Source organism: Poeciliopsis prolifica, unplaced genomic scaffold (genome assembly GCF_027474105.1).
Source record: "Poeciliopsis prolifica strain line A6 unplaced genomic scaffold, Auburn_PproV2 SCAFFOLD053, whole genome shotgun sequence".
Classification (NCBI taxonomy): Eukaryota; Metazoa; Chordata; class Actinopteri; order Cyprinodontiformes; family Poeciliidae; genus Poeciliopsis; species Poeciliopsis prolifica.
Window position 1 is genome coordinate 2,286,765 of NW_026562428.1, and position 22,203 is coordinate 2,308,967.

At 42.5% G+C, this 22,203-nt stretch overlaps 1 protein-coding gene across 1 annotated transcript; it reads left to right on the forward strand.

Annotated features, from left to right (window-relative positions):
- Positions 1 to 2,372: 2,372 nt before the first annotated feature.
- Positions 2,373 to 20,494, forward strand: LOC129378710 (fibronectin type III domain-containing protein 4-like). The gene is made up of 7 exons (XM_055059163.1): positions 2,373 to 3,136; positions 12,740 to 12,855; positions 16,474 to 16,575; positions 17,577 to 17,679; positions 18,556 to 18,645; positions 18,718 to 18,884; positions 19,190 to 20,494. Exons 1-7 carry the CDS (start codon positions 3,028 to 3,030, stop codon positions 19,229 to 19,231), a joined length of 729 nt encoding a protein of 242 aa, XP_054915138.1. The 5' UTR covers positions 2,373 to 3,027; the 3' UTR covers positions 19,232 to 20,494.
- Positions 20,495 to 22,203: the final 1,709 nt, after the last annotated feature.

A 22,203-nucleotide genomic window follows, 5' to 3' on the forward strand; every position in this document is an offset into this window, starting at 1 on the left:
CCAATTTTAAGACGGTAAATTACAATGTCAAACTTCTTTTTAAGTCATGTTTGATGTGCAGCATAACAATTGTAGGTAACATAGTTACTGGAAGCTGGAAGACACAATACTTCCCTTTTAAGGTTTAGTTGTGGAAATAAATGTAATAAGGCAATTTTTGCTGTATTTTTTTAATATATAAATTAAGGTAACATCCCTGCACGTATCTATTCATTCGCCTTTGTCCAACCATCGTCCCTTTCCGATTTTTCACACTTAGAATTTTTGCCATTAGGAAGCATCTGGAAAACTTCCGGAGTTGATCGGAAAAATCCTCCTCTCCAGCAAAATCAGTCGGCTTTTTCAAGACGACGTCGGGCCGTCAGAGGCTCTCACGACGCACCCGGAGCAGATGGGCCCTTTTAAACCCTCCAGCATGACGTTCTTCATCCGCTCTGCTTTCATCCTCCCTGAGAGGAGCCGCCACAGGGAGGCGCCGCAAGCAGATGTCTGAGCACATCCCCAGCCAGCGTCTGTTTCACAAAATAAAACATTACCTCTGCGCTCTGTGGGACTCGACAGATTTTCCTCACGCGAAAACCTTTTCGTACGAAATTGTATTTTAATTCAAGAATCCTCCCTTGAAGATGCTCTGCAGTTTGTACAAAAATACAATTATTAATAGTAAGAATGGAATCAATTTTAATATGTTGATGGTGGCAATGCAAAACCCCAGATTCAATTATTTGAATTTGCTTAGAAACAAACCTCAACAGCAAAAGGCGGCCTACGTTTTAGGCAGATTAAGACATTTCTCGTCAATATAAAAGTCTTGTGGGAGGAAAACAAGGCATCTTGATCATGACAGTTTGGTTCTGTCATGAGGTTTTAATCACTTTTCCCATTTCGGAAACAAAAGAAATTGAAACTAATAGTTTTTCTCAGTGTACACATGGCCCAATCTTGCGGCGTCTTTTACATCGTTCCCTTACGAAGGACCTATTGCACACCGTTTCAGTTCCGCGCTCTCCTTCCTTCTCGATTCAAGGTGTCATGTTAAAGTCTCCCACAAGAAAAAAAGATCAGAAGAAATCAAACGCCTCAACCAGAGACGGAGGCATGCGGCGAGAGGAGCTTATGAAACATGTGTTCTGCTTGAAGTCAAACAAAAATGCTGGATAAATGCCATGTAATACGGTGTTAAGGGCTTTGCGGGGCATGTCTTTCTTTTCAAAGTAGATTATAAAAGTCAAGGTCAAGATGATCGCTTCTTCACAGCTGCGTAGCTGCCAGATCAGAATGTAACTTAATAACGGTAACGTTGAGCTCTACTTTCAATCAGATTTTTTATTCTCTTTTGGAAACTTTTATTCTTTTGTTTCTGGCACAAAAAGAAAACGGCCTTTGTATTGCTGTTTTGGGCGAACGCTCCTTCTAGTTTTGGATGCTGTGCAGTTGATTTGATTTCGTCCTTTTCACACTTTCTCATCCAAATTTGTTCTGCGTAACCACAGCAACAAGACGGTTTACAGCAGGTGATTGACACCTGCAAAAGCTGAAACAATGGCACTACTGAAGCCCCCACATGCCAGAGGAGTTGAAAAGTCGACATGGTGGATACAGAGCAGGAGAAAAGGCAGGAACTTCAAACCATCTCTTCCGTCAATCATAACGGCCAACGTGAGACCATTAGCTAGCAAGCTGGACGAACTTCAAGCCTCGAGAAGGGAATGCGGTAAACTCTCAGCAGTAAGTTTCTGCCTCCAGTTCGGCTGTGTTATTTCGGCACCTGCTTACGTTCCACTCTCAGCTGTTGCTGTGATGTCATCAGCTCGGTTGTTGCTAAGCTACAGCCGCGACGCCTCGTTGCGCGTGCGGGAATCTCCGAGCAGATTTTTCTCTGCTTTTAATATGAACATCCTGTTCAGAGACAACCTGTGAGAAAGCTGAAGATGCCCTGTGGGGTTGTTGTGAGGCCACTGATTGGATTGCTCTGTGGCAGCCTCATCGTTTTGCTGAAAAACAGATGATCACATCTGGACACAGGGAACCTTTTACTTTTTCCTTGTCTGTAAAAGAAAATTTACATTTATAATTTACATCTTGCTATGTCTGTCTGCTCTCCTGCCAGTTTTTCCTACCACTCAACTTTCTGTTGAGCTCCTTGAAGACAACACTCTGGAAAAATGCATAGTGAATTTTTGGGGGATTTTTTTTAACTTTTTGAGCTGAATTATGTAAGCGTCTTCCTTATCCCACACCCTAAAAGAAGTCATGTAGCATTGGGTCATAAATCATCAATGTTCAGAAATATTGTTGAAGCCATCAGACCTGCTAAAAGGTTTGAAGGCATTTTCATATTCATCTGATTATACAATCAACAGTTGGCTGTTTGAGGGGGTAAGGTGGGTGACACCCGACTGGTCCATCCTCTTCCTCGCTCCTCCTCATCCTCTTCATCCTCCATGCTGTGTTTGGTGACAGGATTTCAGCGCAGACCTGCTGTGTGCTTCTTCTTCCTTTCTTTTTCTTTTTTTTTTCATTGGAGGCTGAGTGGAGGAGTTAACAGAGCTCCTGCAGACATTTTCTCCTCTTCTGGGATCTCCACTGTAGATACGGACAGCCCTATTTGCTGTGATTTCTCCCGGCGAAAGCCCCCCCTCTCACCTCCCATCTCCGCTTGACCTGAAGCGGAGAAAAAGGCGCATTGATTTTTTATTTATTTTTTTAATTCCCAGTCGTAGCCGGGACTACCTGTTTGCTTCCCCCCCCCACCCCTCTTCTCCCCCCTCTGGGTTGCGCGAGCGTCTGTCTCCCCGACTCGGTATCCGCTGAACGGCGCCGCTCGCGCTGTACACCTACTGACCTACTTTGTGTTAGTTGGGAGGGAAAAGAGCCAGTTGAGGCGGCTGCGTTTTTTTTTTTTTTTTTTTTTTTTTTTTGTTGTTGTTGAAAGAGATGAAAGGTGTCGCGGACACAGCGGTGACCCCGCGGGGAGAGCTCCAGTGAAACAGAGCCAGAAAGTCGAAAGGGGGAGAGGCAGCAGGAATGGCCGCGTCTCGCCACCTGGACCCCGGGCTACCGCTGCCGCTGCCGCCGCTGCTGCTGCTGCTGCTGCTGCCGGCCTGCTGGAGAACCCCGGCGATGGTCGGTGGAAGTGAGTCCCTTCGTTTTTCCGAAACAGTGAATAATAACGCACTGTGCCTAAATATAGCGCGCCGAAGCTGCTGGTTTTAATTCCGAATTCGGTTGAGTTGATTTTCGCCGACAAAAACAACAATAAAAAAAAGGCTCGGGCGGAAAACCATAAAGTTAATTTCTTTTACTTGTTTAATTCAAAATGTGAAACTCGTACAATACTACATGCATCGAGCGTTAAATAAATGAATCATTTTATAGGATTATAGCCTTCACCTTTGAAAACTGATTCAAGTGGAGGTCTGTTAATGGAAAGTTAAGTGGAAGAAGAAAGAGTTTTACAACATTATGAAAACATAATGTGATTTTTGGCTGTGATTCTGATCTCGGTTGCTAAGATCCATATTAGATGAAAGCAAAACAAACCATCCAAGTGCCCAAATATTTCACATAAAAGCTTCACTTTGATATATGGTACCTATTGACATAATTTCAACTTCATTTATATTTAAGAAAAATCAAATTTTGCTGAAAATGTTAATAAGATCATTGTAATACCTGCTTTACTTCTCAACTTTATATTTAAGCAATAGTCACGCAACATTGTGTGATTATGAATGTGGTCTCATCGGGAGTAATTGCATGTGCTGAAGCGCAAAAGCGATATTTAAAGTAATTCTGATTTTCTTTTTCTTTTTTTTAAGCACCTAAATGTAGAAATGCATGCGTGAAGATTTGCGCATCTTTATTTGATCACATCTCATACTTTGTGCACATGTGTGACACATTGACAGCGCTTCAAGTTTTTTTTACTGAACCACATAAAGTTATTCTCATAGCTTGATCTTGCTTTGAGTACTACAAATGTAAAATAAAGCAGAACTGTGAGCACTTCCACAGTCCCACAAGATTGAAATAGCTAAGAAAAAAAAAGAATGCTGAGGCTCTGGTAGTTGTTGAAAATATTATTAAATTTAACAGAGCAGAAATTGACACATATAAGCTTGTATTTCCTAATCTCAAACATCTTGTCAAGCTACATTAAATGTGCAAAGCAAGTCATAGACTGTTAAGATTTAATTTTGATGTTGTACCTGCTCACTTTTGTGTGCAGCTTAAATTCAAAGCACTACTGAGGCACTCATATTTGTAGGTGAGTATGACACTTGTTCATGTGGCATGACTGCACATGCTGTGACAAACTGGACTTCACAAGCAGGACCAGGAAGTTCTGATGCTGTGAAGTGTTGTACTCGTCCTGTTGTGTGAGCCCGGTCCTTTAGCGTTTCGTAGCTGTTGCAATAAAAAAGGAACAGTGCAGAGCGTTGATACAAACTGAGAAACAGGAATATTTCAGACATTGAAGCGTAATAAGTATCTCAAATAATTTATTTTGACTCAGTGATTCCTTACCGCTAATAGAGCAATCAGAGCAGATCCGTGCCGTATTGGATGACTTGTCGTTTTCCTCGAGCTACTAGCCAGACACACATATCGACTCTTGATGCCAAGTAGCAAAGTTTTCTCACCTTCACTTCGGATTCTTGGGGCGTAATGAAAACTTCTCTTTACAGTTTTCCATTTCCTAAACATTTGCTCTAAATTTCAGTATTCTGGCAAATCAAAAAAGGGGGTTTTCATTGGATATTGTCGGTGGTTGCAGGAATCAAAAATCCAGATGTCATCTGCGTACAGGTTGACAGTGACGTACCTTTATAAGTGTACACCGGTTGTTGGTGATGCGTTCTCTGGCAAAACAAATTCTACTAGATCTTTTAAAAATCAATTTCTGCCTTTGATTAGTTCAACTGGAACAAAAGTTTGAATGTTTATTAGTAATGAAACGCAGGCATTTAAAAAAATATTTAGATGCAACTTTTGAAATAAAAAAATAAAGTCCAGAAACCACTGGTCATGACCGCATCAAAATTTTACAGAACAGTACTTCTGTTCATTTCATGGTTCTTCATAAACTTGGCAAAGGTTTAGAAACTGGTATTAATGAACAAAAGCAAACTTTTATCTGCTCTCCTTGCTAAATATCAACGTTCTGCAATGAACTCTAATATAAGACGTTAACTTGACTTAAACAGCAGATACCCATGTGTGCAATGAAATCAGAAGCACCTACAGGTGCAGTTATTAACGCTCCGCCGGGGAAACCTGCATCCGTCTGGCGCTAGCATGCATTTCATTCCGACACTTGCCACCTACATGCAGATTTTTAACGACCAGTCCAACCCCCACATGGCAACAGCTCTCCCCGACTGTAGCAACCCACCCTCAGCTAACAGTACAAATCACAGAGCCACACGGATGACTGGTTTTTCTTGTGTTTGGACTGGATTTATAAGGTTGTGACGAGCAAGTCCATTGGTTTTCAGTATGAAATATTGCCTTTCTTGTCCCCCACACCCAAGATGACATTTTTTTTAGGATCACAATAACAATTGAGGTTATTTTTAGAAAACACCTTGGTGAATTCGTAAAAGTGCCAATGTCATTAAATACTGTTTGACTTGAACACATTTTTCAAGTGGAAGGCTTTGATTTTTTTTCAAAGTCCAGCCTCTACAGGAATGAAACGTGACTCACTGACGATCAGCTTGCTGCTTCCTGCATGTTCACATTTGCCTCCAAGCGCAAAATGTCCACTGGAAGTCAAATGTGAATTCAAAACCTCCATCAAGAGGCAGTTGTATTTTCAAAATGAGGGAATTATGACTCCAAAATGACTTTCCCTTGAGGAAAATGCAAATGCGAGAGAAAAGTGATCAGTTTCTTTCAGTCGCAACTTTATGATCCAAATGTATCATAATTTTGGGTCATTTTTATTTTTTCACTTGAAGTTGTGATATTTTAAGAACTGAAGATCTTCTTAGGCAGTGTCTTGCATAGGTTTTTTATTGTTTTTTTTAATGTTATGTTTTCTGCAAGTTTTGAAATTGAGAGAAACTCAATTAGAAGGAGGAAAAAGGAAGTTGTGATCATTTTAATTATTCTGGTTCAAGAATTCGCAAAATTCTATTAAAATTATCCTCAGATTAAAAAAAAAATTTTTTTTAATTTTTTTTAAAAGATGGGTATCTTCATAAACAGTTTACAACAGGAATCTATTATACCATCTACAGCTCAGAGTGCAGGACACAAACACAGTTTCACACTAATATGCTTGATTTAAAGTTGCAGTACATAACTTGCATGACTTATGTTTTCTATGCTAAAACAACCAACATGTCCTGACATTATTATGTGAGGCAGAATTTTTCTAGGGGGAGCAGCCCACACGTGGACATGATTGACAGCGCTCCAATTGGTCGTTTTAGTCAGCACTGGGAGAAGTTCGAGGCGCTCTTTCATTTATTTATTTGTTTTTTTCAATAATGTACCGTCGTGACGTAGTGACAGTTTAAATAAATGTCAGTTTTTCTTTATAAAGGCCACAAACTGCAGCTCTAATGCAAGTGGAGTCTCTGTTTGCAGCTTATATTTCAACCAGACAAAGTGGTCTGGGGAAAAGTGCGAAGGCCGCAGCAAACAGGTCATCAGGTGGTCCAGACTGGCCTCTTCCACACTCCCTGATTAACGAGCTGCAGCAGCAGTGTGCTTTAATCACCCGCGGCCGGCTTCCTGCTTGTTGGTCATTGTTAATCGGACTTTAGGACGACGATGCCAAACCAGCGCTCTTCGTCTTGGCAGAACAAGACGAATCCTATCGCGCTCATGAGCCTCCGCGTGGATTTGTGCAGTACGGTGCACTTTTCATTTTCCATCACAAACGCCTTGGCTTCGCTGCGGCTTACCCTCCCGCCACCACTTTTGGTGCAAATGGAAAGAAGGGATAGGGGAATATTCAACCACCTGTGTTATTTCCCTGTTCGATAAATCCCAAACATCTGCTCGAACGCGGCGGCACACAGCTGAATCTAGGTTATTTTTAGAAATATGAAAAGCGTGTATTTAAAGCCGTGGAAGGGCTTGGAGCATCGGCGGAGGCTGTGGCCTTCAGGGGACAAAAAATTTTTTAAAAATCACAATCAGAGCTCTAAAAACTCAGCAAACTGTTATCAGTAAACTAAAACACCAATATTTAAATGAACTCCAAGGTTGAATTACACACAAGGCCACACAAGAGTCTTTAAAACGAGAAGAAAGCTGTTGTGCAGATGTCATTAGGAAGGAGAGTGGAAGACATCACAAATATGCGCCGGCTGTGGAAGCAGGAGGGTTGTATTGATGCGCAGCAGGGCGAAGACGGTTTTTGTTTCTCTGTCTCACTGTGGGGCTCTGAATCTCTCTTCTCCACACTGTTGCTGTCGCCATCTTTATTCCTCTGTAACACCCAAAAGCTTGAGCATTCTCCTTTCCTCCTGTGTGTTTTTGTTAATTGTGCTGGCAACACCATTTCGCCTCTTCTAGGATGGGCACCTGACTGCAAGGTCAAGTTGATTTTGCAGCTCATTTCCGTTTAATGCATTTTCAGAGTTAATGTGCTATTGAGGCTATTGAGCATAAAATGAGTGCAAATTGTAGTTGTCGTGCATAAGTGGGTCTGTATGTGAGGGCGGAAGGAGACTTCAGAATAACAACGAAAATACAAAGTGATCCGGTAGAAAAATCTATCGTTTTTAATGTCTACTCGTGTGAACAAAAGTATTCACATGTGATGTTAATTCTCAATCAAGTTTTGCGTACATTCGTGATGGAAATGCAGCTAGAGGTGGCATCAGGGGCACATTGGCCAAACTAAAATGAAAGAGAGGCACAAACAGCCAAAAGGGACTACCGATAACTCGAAACAGGCAATTGTATCCACAAGATCCAACAGTAGGTAAAAAAGACCACTGAGAAATATTTACCTACATCAAACTCTCCCTAGAGTTTGTCGCTCTAGGGAGAGTGACAAACACAAAAACTTGGACAAGATTGAAAGCCAATTGACCAACACATGCAAATGTGAAAACGACCCCCAATAGGGAGGTTTGAAAGCAAAACAATTGGAAGGGGCAAATGTGAAAACTAACAGAACAAGGAAGAACCAAATGTTAAAGCAAAATTACCAACCAGACTATCATCATACCAAATGATCACAAAAAGACAAATTTAAAAACAAATTAACAAGAAAAAAAAAGATACATCTGCGAAAACAAATGAATAAAATGCACATTTACAGAAATTAACAACACCGAGACAAAAAAGTGACCATCAGACGGTCACCAAAAAAGTACTGTGACTCAACGGAAGGCAGACACTTGGACGGAGTTTGTATCTTGATAGAGCTGGAATGTTTTCATAATAAACTCAGGATGAGCATGTCTGTTCAGTATTCATAGTTTGTCAGGACGTTGTACAGCATGGACACTCAGACTCCAACACGTGCGCAGACATCCATCCATCTTTACAAAGTGGTGGGAAGCCATTACCCAGATTAAGCTGTCCAAGTCTATTAGCTAACTGTTGCATCAGCGTGATCTACAGTCCACCGTCCGACTCCACTTGTACGTCACCAATTACTCTACGCTGGGAGGAGAGGTAAACATCTATTATCACCAGGCTTATTTTGGGTTTGATTACCCTGGTCTTGTTGAGGGCAACAAAAAATCTCAAGCTGGGATTTGCTTGGAAATACATATGCTGAACTTAGGGTAAGATGTACAGCTGACCTGGGTGAAGTTTTACAGAACGCCGGTTTCATGTTCCCGAACCTCACTCTCTATCCCGGCTAACAAACATGGTGACTTTTGGCGGGGTTGCCAGATCTGACAAACGCAATATAAGCCCCATCCAAAACACACACACACACACACACACACACACACATGCCCTCTCAACTTTATATTGAGAGTGCAAAATGACTTGTCTCTTGGAAGACAATCAGTCTTCCTGACAGTGGACTTTTAGGAAACGTCTTCAGGAGCTTCTTAAAGAGATATTGGCCCAATTTTAAAGTGCTAAATTGCAAAGTCAAATATCTTTTAAGTCGTATTTGTTATAAAATTATATTATGTAAAATACATACGGCTCCACGTTTAATAAATCACTTAATTCTTTCTATTTTGGCCCTCCGTATTTTCTGCTCTTTCAGACCATTTAAAAAATGAATTTATAAAAGTTCATTAATAAATTAAATTAAAGTTCAGACGGGCAGATGGATCGATAGTTTCGACAAATGCATAAATGCATAAAAAGATGGATGATGACTAAGGCAACGGGACAGGGCGTCGTCTTATTTTTCAAACCCCCATCTTTCCCATCCTGAGTAGAGCAAGAGCTCAGCATTTGTCACGTAAAAAAAACTCTCACAGTCAGTCAGACGTCCTGAATGGGCTGCAAGCATTAACATGGTGTTTACCCACCGTTACTGTTGTGTTGTGATCCTAAGGACAAGATGCTGTGAATTGCACATCAACGCCTTCCAATTAGAGCCTCCAAGCATATCATTCGCAGAGCAGCAGAGCTTGATTTAATGGAGTTTCAAATTCCTCCTGCTCCAAGCAACTTTCAGCTGAACTCGTCATGCACTGGAATTTGTTCAAACTGGTAAGAGCTGAAAACAATCGGAGGTCAAATGACGGCGGCTTTGTGTCGTCAACATTTCTACACCTCCAGGGGAAGATTTTTGTGGGAAAATGGAGGACATGCGGAGATTGACGAAGACAAACATGTGTGCACCTAATGCAAAGAGGCGCGACGGGAAGGCATTCCTCCTACACGCTCAGAGCCGCGTTTCACGCTTCCTGCCAACGACAAACGAGATCCCCCTGAAGACTCGCTACGCCACGGTTGCTGCAGCCCACCGCCTTTCATCTGGCAGCGCCGAATGGGCTTCTGCAATTACATTACATTACACACACACACTGAGACGGAGTCAGTAAGACGGAGGACAAAACAGATGGAGAACAAAGGGAAGTGGATGGAAGATGATGGATGGGAAACAAATGAAGGGCAGAAAAAAGGGGGGGGGAAGCTATAATTTGCAGCCAATATCAAGAGGTGGTGATTTTCAATCTTTTCTGGTTTTGATGAGAAAAGTGCGTTGATAGACAAATGGACCTCGGTGGGGGAAAAAAAAGGGGAGAGGAATGTGAGCGATGATTTTCTAGCAGCTCAGATGGCCATCGGAGCACACTCTGTTCCTGCCTGTCCTTCTCTGCTCTGTTAGTCTGAATTACATATTTATAACCAATCATTTTTTATTTTCTTTTAAAGGACACGTTTAGTCATCTGCTGCTTTTAAGTGCTCCACGCTAAATCATGCTAACATGACAATGGAGACCTCCACTAGGGAGAGTGACAAACACAAAAACTTGGAATAGTTTCCAAGTTGTTCACCTGTTGTCAAAATCATATCTTCTGGTTCAGATTCCTACAGAAATATGACTTGACTTTCTCATTTAATGCCTTGAAATTGGGTCTCTGTCTCTTTAAAAACTCCTGCTCTTCCTGAAACGAAGTCATCACAACATGGCTCGTCTGCTAACCCGCTGAAGTTTTCACTTGCATTGCACTAAGTAGTAGCTCCTGTAATGTGCAGCTCCAAATGGCGTTTGCTAATTGCTGCCAGCTAGTCTGAAGGAGCCGAGGCATTTAACACAGCTTAATGGTTGCCACGGGAGACTACAGGATTTCTCAGACATGACTGAAAGAATCAAGACTTCACTCCAGGTGTGTTTGTGATGAGGAGATAAAATAATAAGATCAGAGAAATTTGAAAAAAAAGACTATGAAGGAACAAGTTTTCACCTCGCCGCATTTTTTGTCATAAATATAAATCTCAGCTTTTGAAGTTTGCTTCATTAATACTTAAGCAAACATTCGTTTTTTGGGTGTAATTAAAAAAAAAAAACTTCAGTAGATGCAGCAACTTCAGTAGATGCGTTTGCCTCCTTTTGCATCACCACTCGTTCCCATCTGACGTCTTTGCGTCGTCGTGTTATGTAATCACTCCCAGCTCCAAAAACATTTACAGACGGGCTCAAAAGAAAAGCCGCTAAGACGTTAAGTTTCATCTCCCAGATGATAAGTCGGAGAGACGTTGTCTTACAGTGAGAAAATGTCACAATTTGTATCAGCAAATAGACGTTAGCCTCAAAATGGCCGCCTGTTTTCTTCTCCCACCTTCCCGGCCTGCTTTCATTCAGTCGAGCGGCGCTTCCGGGACGCAACGGTTTGGTAATCCTTTCCCATCAGCCGCCAGCCGGCGCTCTGGGAGTATCTGATGGAACGATTCGCCCCCGGAGGTTACGGCTTTCTTCTGTGGAACCTTGTGCCTTTTATTTTAATGAGTCTGGAGCTGGTGTATGCAGAGAGCAGAGGATGGCAGAGTTCTTAGCCTGACGTGTCGGGAGCTTTGGAATTAGCTCGAACTGATCTGATCTGTGTGACTATTTGGTGAGTTTGTGTGGGTGGTAGGACTTGTGTCTTAGCCAGGCTGGAAATGAGTCATCTCATCTGTTCCCGGAACAAAAAAAAAACATAATTCTGCTGCAATAAGGGGCGACCATTCCATTTCCTTAAGCACTTAGCAGTAATGATCCAATTTGGGCATGTTGGATGCTCATGTAAAAAGGACTGAGGAAGGAAATGGGTCATCTCGTTACCTATTGATTTTTTTTTCATTCTCACCACAATCACTTAACCTTTCGGGTTAGCAAATGTAGGTAAAGTGGAATTTTGTACAACCCAAGGCGATGGATGGATAAACAGATGAATTGTTGAATGAATTTTGAGGTGAATGGATGGAAAGAAAATCCAAGAGCAGCATTCTCCACTAATTAACATCGATGCAAATTCCCTGACTCTAATTGGGCTTTTGGCTGTTGATGCCCTAATTGGCCGCAGTGGAGACCCTTTGACTGCCTCTTTCTCCTGCTTCACACACAAACATCGCAGGGACACACACTTCCAGCAGGCGCACACTAATTGCCTTCTGCAGCTGGAGGAGCTGAGGAGAAATATGCAATTCTGTTCCTGTCGCTCTCTCAAAAAGTAACTGAAGTGGATAAACTGGACCGATCGATAGCTATTGACCCACTGTAAAAACCGAGTGATGGATGCTGTGATGAGTTTTTAAAGCAGCGAGAAGGTCACTGAATAACGTCAGGGTTTCCTTTCGCGTCTGCTTTTGTTTTTGTGTTTGCTTTCGTTTTTGCGTCTCTGTCGAATCTTGCCTTGAATGTTGTGTTTCATGCGCCAGATTCACTGATGTGGAGAAATCATCTGAATGATTTATAAGGCTCTATTTTTCAATTTTATCTCCCTTTGTACTTTTATGCTAAAACAACAAAGCACAGGCTGATAACAGTAAGGCTTAACTGGGTTTAAACTTCTAGGTTGCTTCACCTGTTTTTGTATTTGCTTTTTATCTTATTTAATTTTTTTTTTATTGTTGCTTGCTTTTGAAAGTCAAATCTTTTGCCTCATCGATCATCTTTAGGACTTTTTACCAGGAGTTTTCCATCAATGAATCCCATCAATAAAAAGTTGCCTCGGTGTCCCTGTGCCTGGTCGTCCTGACAGCCCGTGTGTGTGTGTGTGTGTGTGTGTGTGTGTGTGTGTGTGTGTGTGTGTGTGTGTGTGTGTGTGTGTGTGTGTGTGTGTGTGTGTGTGTGTGTGTTCACAGCTGTGCCAGCGGCGCCCGTGAACGTCTCGGTGACCCAGCTGAGGGCGCACTCAGCCATGGTGACCTGGAACGTTCCTCAGGGTGACACGGTCATCGGCTACTCCATCTCTCAGCAGGTACGTTCGGCCTTCCGTGTCCTCGTCCCTTCGCTTTGCACAATGGGAAGACCTGGAGCGCTGCCACCACCGGGAGGGGCAGCGGCCGCTAACGCCGCCGCTCCGAAAATGAATTATAGATTTCTTTGTGATCTTCTCTGTCCCATGAGGGGCGGGCAATTCTCCACTTTGTCTGCAGGACTTTAAAACGCTGCGTCATTTTATTAGCCCTGCAGGCAACCAGCAATTTGCTCAGAAACACTTTGAGGGGGTTCGCTCGTAAACATTTAAATCGTCTAAAGGTTTGTTGAAGTCAGCGCCGGCTGTGGAGCCACGCTGGTCACCGTCAGAAATAATGAAAAGCACTTTTCTTGATTAAAACCTGCACAAGCATCCATTTATGGAGAAAAAATTAAGATTAACTGTAGATCAGGGTAAAAAAAAAATCTGAGAAAATGTTCAACTTTTAATGTTTGTTTGAACTTAAGTATCACGTTTTCACCTTGAAGAAAAAGTGCCAAAAATATCTTTAAACAGCCCTTTTAAAGCCGACTTGCAAACTTTAAACTTATTAAAGTTATTAAACACAATCTTACCTGTTGCATCTTTAAAAAAAAAAAAAATTTCCACCTGAAACTAGAGCTAACAAAGCGGGCCCGCATCATGACGGGACCTCTGCTGTGCCTCAACGCAGGTTGGCTCGTATTCCACCCTACGGTGTGTTTCATATTGCTGCGCTCTCCGGCCAATCGGAGCTGTAATTACTCCAAATGAGTCGCGCTGCACTGCAGTTTTTCTGCGGATCAATTCTCCTGTTACATCACCCCCTTCTCGCCTCGCCCGCTAACTCAGCTTGGCTCATTTTCATCCGTTTTTTTTTTTTTTTTTTTTTTTTTTTTCTATCGTCTTCTTCTTCTTTCAACCACCTACTGTCTTTTGGCAAACGGGGAATCGGACATTAGCTGACTTCTGAATTCGAGCCGTCCCCATTAGCGCTAATGATTTTGGCTCCGACTTGTCCTTACAGGAGGAACATCTCCGACGGCTGCGCTGCCAGAGCCGCTTGTTGATTTTTCCTGTTCTTCTTCTTCCTGTTCTTCTGTTTTTAAGCTTCCAGGTGGTGTTTGGAAGAAAACACTAAACGAGGATGTAAACCGTCTCTTGCCACAACCTCAGATGGCTGTTATGTAAAAGCCTTGCTCAAATATTAATGGAGGAGGGCGATGGGAGCAGGTAGATGCAGCAGCTCTTCTGCCGTTAGTCATCAGGATCAGGAGGGGGCTCTACAAAGGAGCAACGCTGCAGTTATATAAAACGCCAATCATCAGCCACTCTTTATTCTGCAAGAAATAACAAAAAAAACAACCGTCCCTTTAAAATCCGTTTGCTTCCTGGTTTAATTAGCGGCTGCTTCATGAGATTGCTTCCCTCTCCGCCGCGTGTGAAGAAGCAGGACGAGGGAACAATCTCTGACGAACAGTTGCTGCTTCGCTCGTCTGAAGCAGCTGGAAATCCCAGGGCGCCCCGGCTACCGAGGTTCACACAGCCCCGCGCTCCGACAGGAAGCAACCCGGTTTCATAACCGCGCTTCTGAGACTCACCGGCGAATCTCGTTTTGACATCCCGCGAACCGTCAAAAAGGCCGACGTTCGTCAAACGAGCCGGGCCTGCAGGATTGTAAAGACTCTGCCTTGTTCGTCTTGCCAAACATCCGATTTACTGAACATCCGACTTCTTCTCTACCAGTCGCACTATAAATAAGTCTGCTTTAGGTTTATTTTTACCACTTTGGCTCCAGCAGATGAGTTATCAACCGCAGGTGGGAGGTTGCCGTGTTCAGAGGATGGAGGTCGAAAGCGTTTCCTGAAAGCTTCAGCAGCTAAAAGTTCCTCAGGGACACAGCATTAGTCGAGGCGTCGAGTGTTTGATGTGGATTTTTTCACAAAATTATTATTATTTTTTTTAAATGACATTGGATTTCAGATTTTTATTTTGTTTTTGTGCAGATGAAACCAAATAAATGTGGTTATCATTGACAAATGAGCACTCGGTATTTTTGTTGGCTCCTTTCTGAATAAATTGCTGCCCGTAGTTCTGCTGAGGCGAACATTGTTGCGCAACAGTAGGTCTGGTTGAGCTGTAAATAACTTATTAAATAACTAGTTTTGCTTTTTTAAAGCCTCACTTGACTCCAAAGCGTTGTGAATAATATTATTTGAGCGCCACCGGTCCAATACGGTAGTCCGCTTCAGCAAAGCTAACTGAAGCTTTAGCTTAGTTAGCCTAGTTAATGTTTAGCTTGGTCACAAAAAGGGACATTTTAGCTCATTTTTAGGACTGTTTTATATAACCTCGTGTCAAGTTAGGATTAGCAGAGCTTAGGATTCATCTCTGCCCCGTGACAACCTCTTACTTTGGTCCTCCCTGAGTGGAGCAAAGCGGCTAGCCTGGAGCGAGATCAGAGTGGACTTCTACTGTCGTAAACCAACTCAAGTCTCAAAATATATCAGAGCTGTTTATGCCAAGTCAGTCGCTATTGCTGTATAGACCATGAAAACATCACGCTGGACCTTAAGCAGCTTGAATAAACTGACTCAAGCCACAGTGTATTTAATGCGAATCACCCCAAAGTCTAGAATTCTCTCAGTAGTTCATCCTTCCACTAAACTTTCCATTAATGCTGCTTCTACAGTGGTGATCTTTTGGAGTCAGTCAGGAGTCTCCTTTGTGATCTGCTCTTATGCAGAAGCTGAATATGAGATTTTGTAATGTGAGCTGACTGAAAACTCAAGAACTTGTTTATGATATCCTAATTTACGGAAACTCACCTCTGCATTCTATTCTACCATATTTCCGTATCTTCCTGAAATCGGGCCTGTTATGGGCTCTCTGCACTTTGCGGATTAGATTTTCTGCAGCTCCTTTCAGAAGCCATTGTCTTCCTTCTCCAGAGTTGGCCCCTGTCGGAGAATCGCTGATTGGCGAACCTTTTTAAGTCCTAATACGCGTCACGAAGCATCTCATCTCGGAGATGATAAAAACCTCCTTCTGTTGATGTGTCGCCTGCAACGCTGCCAGAGGCGCAGGGGACGGCCTGATTCAGACATCTGGAGAGCCCAGAGCTCGCCGTCAGCCGTTTTATTTATTGACTTTCCCTCAGCTTTTCGTTCTCCGCAGACACATTTATTAGACGGGAGGCTGAGCTTTCTGCTGGCCTGATATTAAGAAATCTTTAATCCAGAGGAGAGGAAGGAGTTTATGAAGTTCAGCGCCGTGCTTACCTAGCAGTTGGGTTAAATCTCTGATGAGCAAACACTTCCGCTTCACGCTCAGTGAGCTGGAAATAGGTTTCCAGCTCGTTTCTTCAGTTTTTCCTTCTGAGCAGCCAGACTTTCTTGTAGTCTGATCACTATAATTGTAGTTTTTGACTCCAAACACTTTACGTTTTGTGTCAGTGCATAATGAACTGCATCTGAACCACTGGCAAAGAGCAACACTGCCAACACCGTGCTGGAATCGAGCAGAAAAAGTGAGGAAATTGTCTTCCTGAGAGTTAGCTGAGCATCGTGTAGCATGTCAGCATGTCAGAAGGTGAAAACTCACAATAAAGTGAGTTTTTGGCGTTCTTTTTATCCGCAGAGGCAGGACGGCCTGATGCAGCGCTCCATCCGAGAGGTGAACACGTCCAGCCGCTGGTGTGTCCTCTGGGACCTGGACGAAGACACACACTACAGCGTCCAGGTATCCCGTCATATTGAATTTGAATCCACCGTCACCGTTTGAATCAAACACTACGGCATTTTCAGCCTGAGTGAAGATGACCGAGAAAATAAATATGTTGCCCCGACTTTCATTTCAAATCCATTCAGGTATATTTTCAATTTAAATGGAAGAATAATGGAAAATATACTTTTTTGAGCTTAACATCATGTTTTATGATTCCCTCATCCAAAACAAACCTGGAGTGTTGCTTTGAGTCTTTCATGAGAAATCATTACGTCTCCCATGGCAACCATTCGGGGTTTTTTTTGCAAAGTCCAAACGTCACTTCATAGTGAGAGCCACAGTATTCCCTTTTATCCGAACCGAACAATATCCTCTGATTACATAACCTCAGTGTATTCAAGCACCACATCATTGGCTCAGATGGTACACTTTAATACAGTTGTATAAATTGCAGCTTGTTACCATGGAGATATTTTTTTATATTAAAGCACATTTTTAATTGTTAAGCGCAGATTAAACCGAATTACAAATATGAAAAACATCCAGTTTGGGTTCAGTCCATGTCAGAGGACTCTTACATGTGTAGTTCGGTGCCTGAATGAATCGTTTCTGCCCTAAAACTCCTCTGAAAGTTTTAGGAAATGACAACATAAAGAGAATTCAAGGCCTTAAATTAAAAGTCAAATTTCTTCACAATAATATTTGACATATGCAGCATTTTTCTAACACCTGAAGGTAACATGATTGTGCGACAAATTGGCACTGTGCAGCGGGAAACATAACACTGCCCCTTTAATGGATTATTTGGCCCAAAGTGAAGTCTAGCTCCATCAACGCACTCTCCCTCTTCCTCTGACTTCACGTCTACGTCCTCCAGCAGTTGGAGGTCCTGGATCCCAACCAAAGCCGTTTCTGAGCCAGCTTCTTACATAACGCTCTCCTCTGGTCCCGTTTGGCTGTCGGTCTGTCTGTCTGCTTAAAGGTTGTCCCTTTTCCAACCCTCCTCCCCCTCGTAGGTGCAGTCCGTCGGCCTCCATGGAGACAGCCAACCCAGCCGGCCCGTCCACTTCAGGACCCTGGAGAGAACCGACCACTATCCGGCCGGAGTCCTGGACCACCGTAAGTTCAGCTTATTTTGTGTTATTTAGCTCGAGTGATCAGTTATGAAACAAACAGTAAACACCTCCCTTTTGTCATCAACAAATCAATCACAAATGCTGATCAGTGTTTCAGTTACGACCAATCAAAGGTCGTAACTGCTGCACCACACCTGGTCATTAGCATGTGGCCCTCTGGACTCCAAATTACATTAATAAGTAAATAATTGGGTTTTTTTTTATTGCAAATGTTTCTCAGAATTGGCCAAAAACGTTGGATTTAAGTGACTGCTGCATCAGCCTCACTCGATGTCAAGTTGTGTCTGTGACTAATATGGCGATTCATTAAAAGTCGCATTTAACATCCTATATAAGTGCATATATTGTAAAAAATATATCTAAAGTAGTGCCAAAAGAATGTGTGATTTTGATTGCAACAAAAAACAATTACAAAGTCCTGGATGGATTGATCAGTGTGAAAACTTTTCGAATGAAATATTATTTAATTCTAACAAACACTTGCTGAGCTCTGAAACAACCAGCTATTTATTGAAATTTTAGCAGTTTAATGGATTTTATCAACATGGCATGGCACAAGCGGTCCTTTAAGAACGATCAGATTTTTGAAACCGAGTTTGACGCCCTTGCTGTAGATCTTCGACGTTAGTCGTTTAATCCAGGAAATGTTGGGTCAGGTGATAGAAGGCTGATTTTGTGACTGTCTCTATGTGGCTCTGAAGGTTCAGGTTCATCACTACATCCAGATTTTGGGCCTGATCTCATTCCTCTTTTGAGTCCAAATAGAAAAACTTTAGTTTTGTTTCTGTCAAGTTGGAGAGTTATATTCAGTTGGACGGTCATCACCAAGTGTGTAAAGTGTGACTTCCCGTCCCCACAGACGAACCAGCAATGGAGGGTCTGGGGATGACCCCTCACCTGCAGACCGGCGAGCTGCTCATCATCACCACCGTGCTGCTGCTGTGGGCCGGTGAGTCCGCAGGGATCTCTCGCGACCTTTGGGGCGAGAAGCGCGGCCGTTTTAACCTACGCTCTCTTCCAGCCGTCATCGCGCTCTTCTGCCGGCAGTATGACATCATCAAGGACAACGACTCCAACGGCGCCAAGGAGAAGGCCAAGAGGCCGCTGGTGCAGGCCAGCTCCTCCTACTACAACACCTCGGCGGGAAGCTCGCCCATCTACCACAACGGAGCAGTCCACAGCAGCAGGGTGAGGCGCCGTGCACTCACTCTTCTTCTGGGTTTCACAATGACTTCTGAGACAAATCATCGTTCGTATCATGACAGGCTTTTCCCAGGATGAATGAAGATTTATGCTATTATTTTATTGCACAGGAATAATAAAGTGGTTGCCATATCGGAACAAAGCATCGCCATCTTGACTTGATTTAAGGTGGTTCAGACATCTGAAAAAAGAAAACTGGCGTTGTGTGTCTGCAGTCTATAATTTGTTGCTTGGCAGCATACTTTTTTGTTTATCATGTCGTGTTTTTTGTTTTTTTTTGTTTTTTGCAGCTGCACCGAGCCTCGTCTTCCATCAGCATCATCAGAGTCTGACGTCAAGAGACTTTTCTTCTCAGGAGGAGCTTCGGCCGGACCAGCGCGGCCGCTGCGAGGGATTTCTGGAACCCGCCGCTGCAGCCGCGACTCCAAAACCGGGGGTCTGAGAGCGGGTCGGTGCTGCCCTCCGGTGGCAGACTGTGACTCTTTTTCTCTTCCCTGTGATGTCAGAGAGCAGTGAATGTTTTCCAGATTCCTCCGGTTCACCAGGACTGACGCTGCCAAGGATGGTCTTTATCGAACAACTGAGTTCCTGTTTCATCATCAGCGATTAAACGTTCAGCTTTCGTCACGGTTTGAATATGTGCATACGTCAAACAAAGGTGTCAGTGATTAACTTTAAGTGTAATCTTTGCAGTGCTGGTGAATTTACACTGTAAATATTTCAGGACTTAATCATTAAACTAAGTTCAGATTTTTTTGCGTTAGGTAACTTTTCTTTCCCGCTTGAGTTTTTCTGCGTTTATTTGACTAAAAGTGTTTACTGTACAAAGTCTCAATGAGAAAATAGATACTAAATATGTCATTTTTATGAGGTGAAATGACAAATCACTCTTTTTGACGTCCAAACTGTACCAGGATTTATTCTATAAAATGAACAAACTGAATTAGTACATGTTGGATTTTCATGTGCTGTAAACCGGAACCGTTGAAACGACCAAAAATAAACAATTGAAATATATCACTTTGGGTGAAATAGATGCTCATAATGTGCAAGTTCCAGATATTTTTAGATGACTTAATAGTACAAAAAAATATTTATATGTGAATAGCTTTCTCCACTCATTCTGTGTTTATGAATATACAATTAGTTACTGTAGATGGGGAAAACTTCCACCAAGAATAATCTCAGAAATTTTGTAGAAAAAAACTCAGATATTTCATCTTCCATAATTTAACGTTTTTGACTTTTGAAACTCAATGTTTTGTTTTTGTTTTTTTTCTAGAAATTTTGAAACATCTCAAATTTTCTGAATTTCTCCGAGCAAATGTTTGGCTTTCCAAGCCCGGAAATGTTCTTGTTAGTTTTTTTAAATAGAAAATTGCTGAATTTTGGGGGGTGAAATTGTTTTTTTGTATCTACCATGATTCTAATGCATCGTTGTATAAAAAAAAAAACCTGAACATATTCTGACTTGTGAATCTGTAGGTGTTGCTTTTCGCCAGCAGAGGGCGACATAGCGCCAAATACCGGGTTCATTCAACACCATGTTTTTTGGACTGAATCTGTGGGGAAAGCTTTAAAAATGTCACAATTTTTGTGTGTGTGTGTCTAATTCGTGATTATTGTGATGTTGAATTATTATAAGCTAAAAGCATAAAACATTTACATGTTTCAGGTGAAAGTGCTGCGGGTATCCTGAAGCGCTCCGGCAGAGTCCAGTCAGATGAGCTGCAGGATTATTTGTGCTTCATCTGAATCGCGAGGAAATGTCACCATTCACCCTGTTTGCATCGTAGAGGTCAGAGTGCACAGGAAGAAGCTTCACCTGGAGCGCTCCCCGACCTTCTGAGGGATTTTTTTTGTCTTCTTTTAGCTGCCAAACAATAGATGGAGGAGTGGAGGAATCCTCTGCGAGGTGTGAGGTAAAGATCAGAGGGAAATATCACGGCCTGCTCCGGGCTCAGAGGTGGCTTAAGGACAAGTTCTGGGTAGAAAATACAGAGAAAAAGAAGAAGAATGGAAGTGCTTTTGACTGAGGATAAATCCTCTTCTGCCGTCTGAGTGCTTCTTCTTGCAGGTACTGGAGACTGGCTGGAAGTTAATGAGGTTTTAATCTGCTGTCTGTCGCAGAACCCTTCACGCTGACATTTAAAGTCGTCATTAAGACTTCACTGGTTTTGCGTTGCAGGCGCCATAATTCACAGCGTTCTGCTTCTTACAAAGTCTTACAATTTGGAACTATCGAATCGAATATCGAATATCCTCATTCCACGACAAGGAAATGGAAAGAGTGCTTTGAAAATCCTTTTTTTTAATGATTTGTTTTGTCATTTTATAGCAATGTAATTCAGTCGTCAACTATGACTTAAAAGAAGTTTGACTGCACAATTCGCCGTCTTGAAATCGGGCCTCTGTCTCTTTAAGAAACTCCCGCGCTCTCCGTTTGGCATACGGTTGCTCCACCAGGTGTTTGCTAATTGCCGCCTGAAGATGGCGCTAAGCTCACGGAGGCTTCTTGCGCAGCCGAATGTTAATTAAAGGTGTGTTTTTGATGAGAAAATAACATTAAAGGTAATTTTTTTTTATTTTTCTTTAATAAATAGTCCTTATCCCCTCCTCCTCACTCCATTTTTTTGGTTTTAGGATGAGTGTTGCGCTGCGAGGTTGATTGACAGGCGTTCACGGAACTCCACCTCGAAGCTTCCTGTGTGGCCGCCGACGGGCACAAAGGCCGCGAATGACCCAGGTAAATGTCAGGACTCCTGGCAGAATGCCATTTTGTTCCGCCGCGAAGAGGTTCCAGAGTGGAACAGAAAGGGCAGAACCAACAATTCTTTTCAGTTTTAGCCCCCCCAAAAAATACCTTTGACAATAAAGAATGCTATCAGAGTAATTCAAGTCTTCAATCCGATTTAGTGACTTTTTTATTTTATTTTTTTATTCTTATTTTAATCAGGCAAACACCGAGAAAACCCGCGAGACCGGTCCGCTCTCAGATCAATATTTGAACGTTTCTTTGCTTGGTAACGGGGCCGATAAGAGCCGTCAGTTAATAAACATCTTATGTACCATAATTATTGGCTGAAGTATGGGGAACTGTCTTGTCTGGTCCCGGCACTCGAATTCACACTTCTAATTAAAGCCTGGCATTATTTACGGACACCTTGTTTGTGAAAAACCATCAGAAGGGTTATTAACTCCCACTTCCGCCTTTAATTTGCAGATCGGCTCTCGAGCTCGTGGTCCTTGGAGAACATTGGTTTGAAAAAAAGTAGTGAGATTAAACTGAACCCTGAAAAAAATA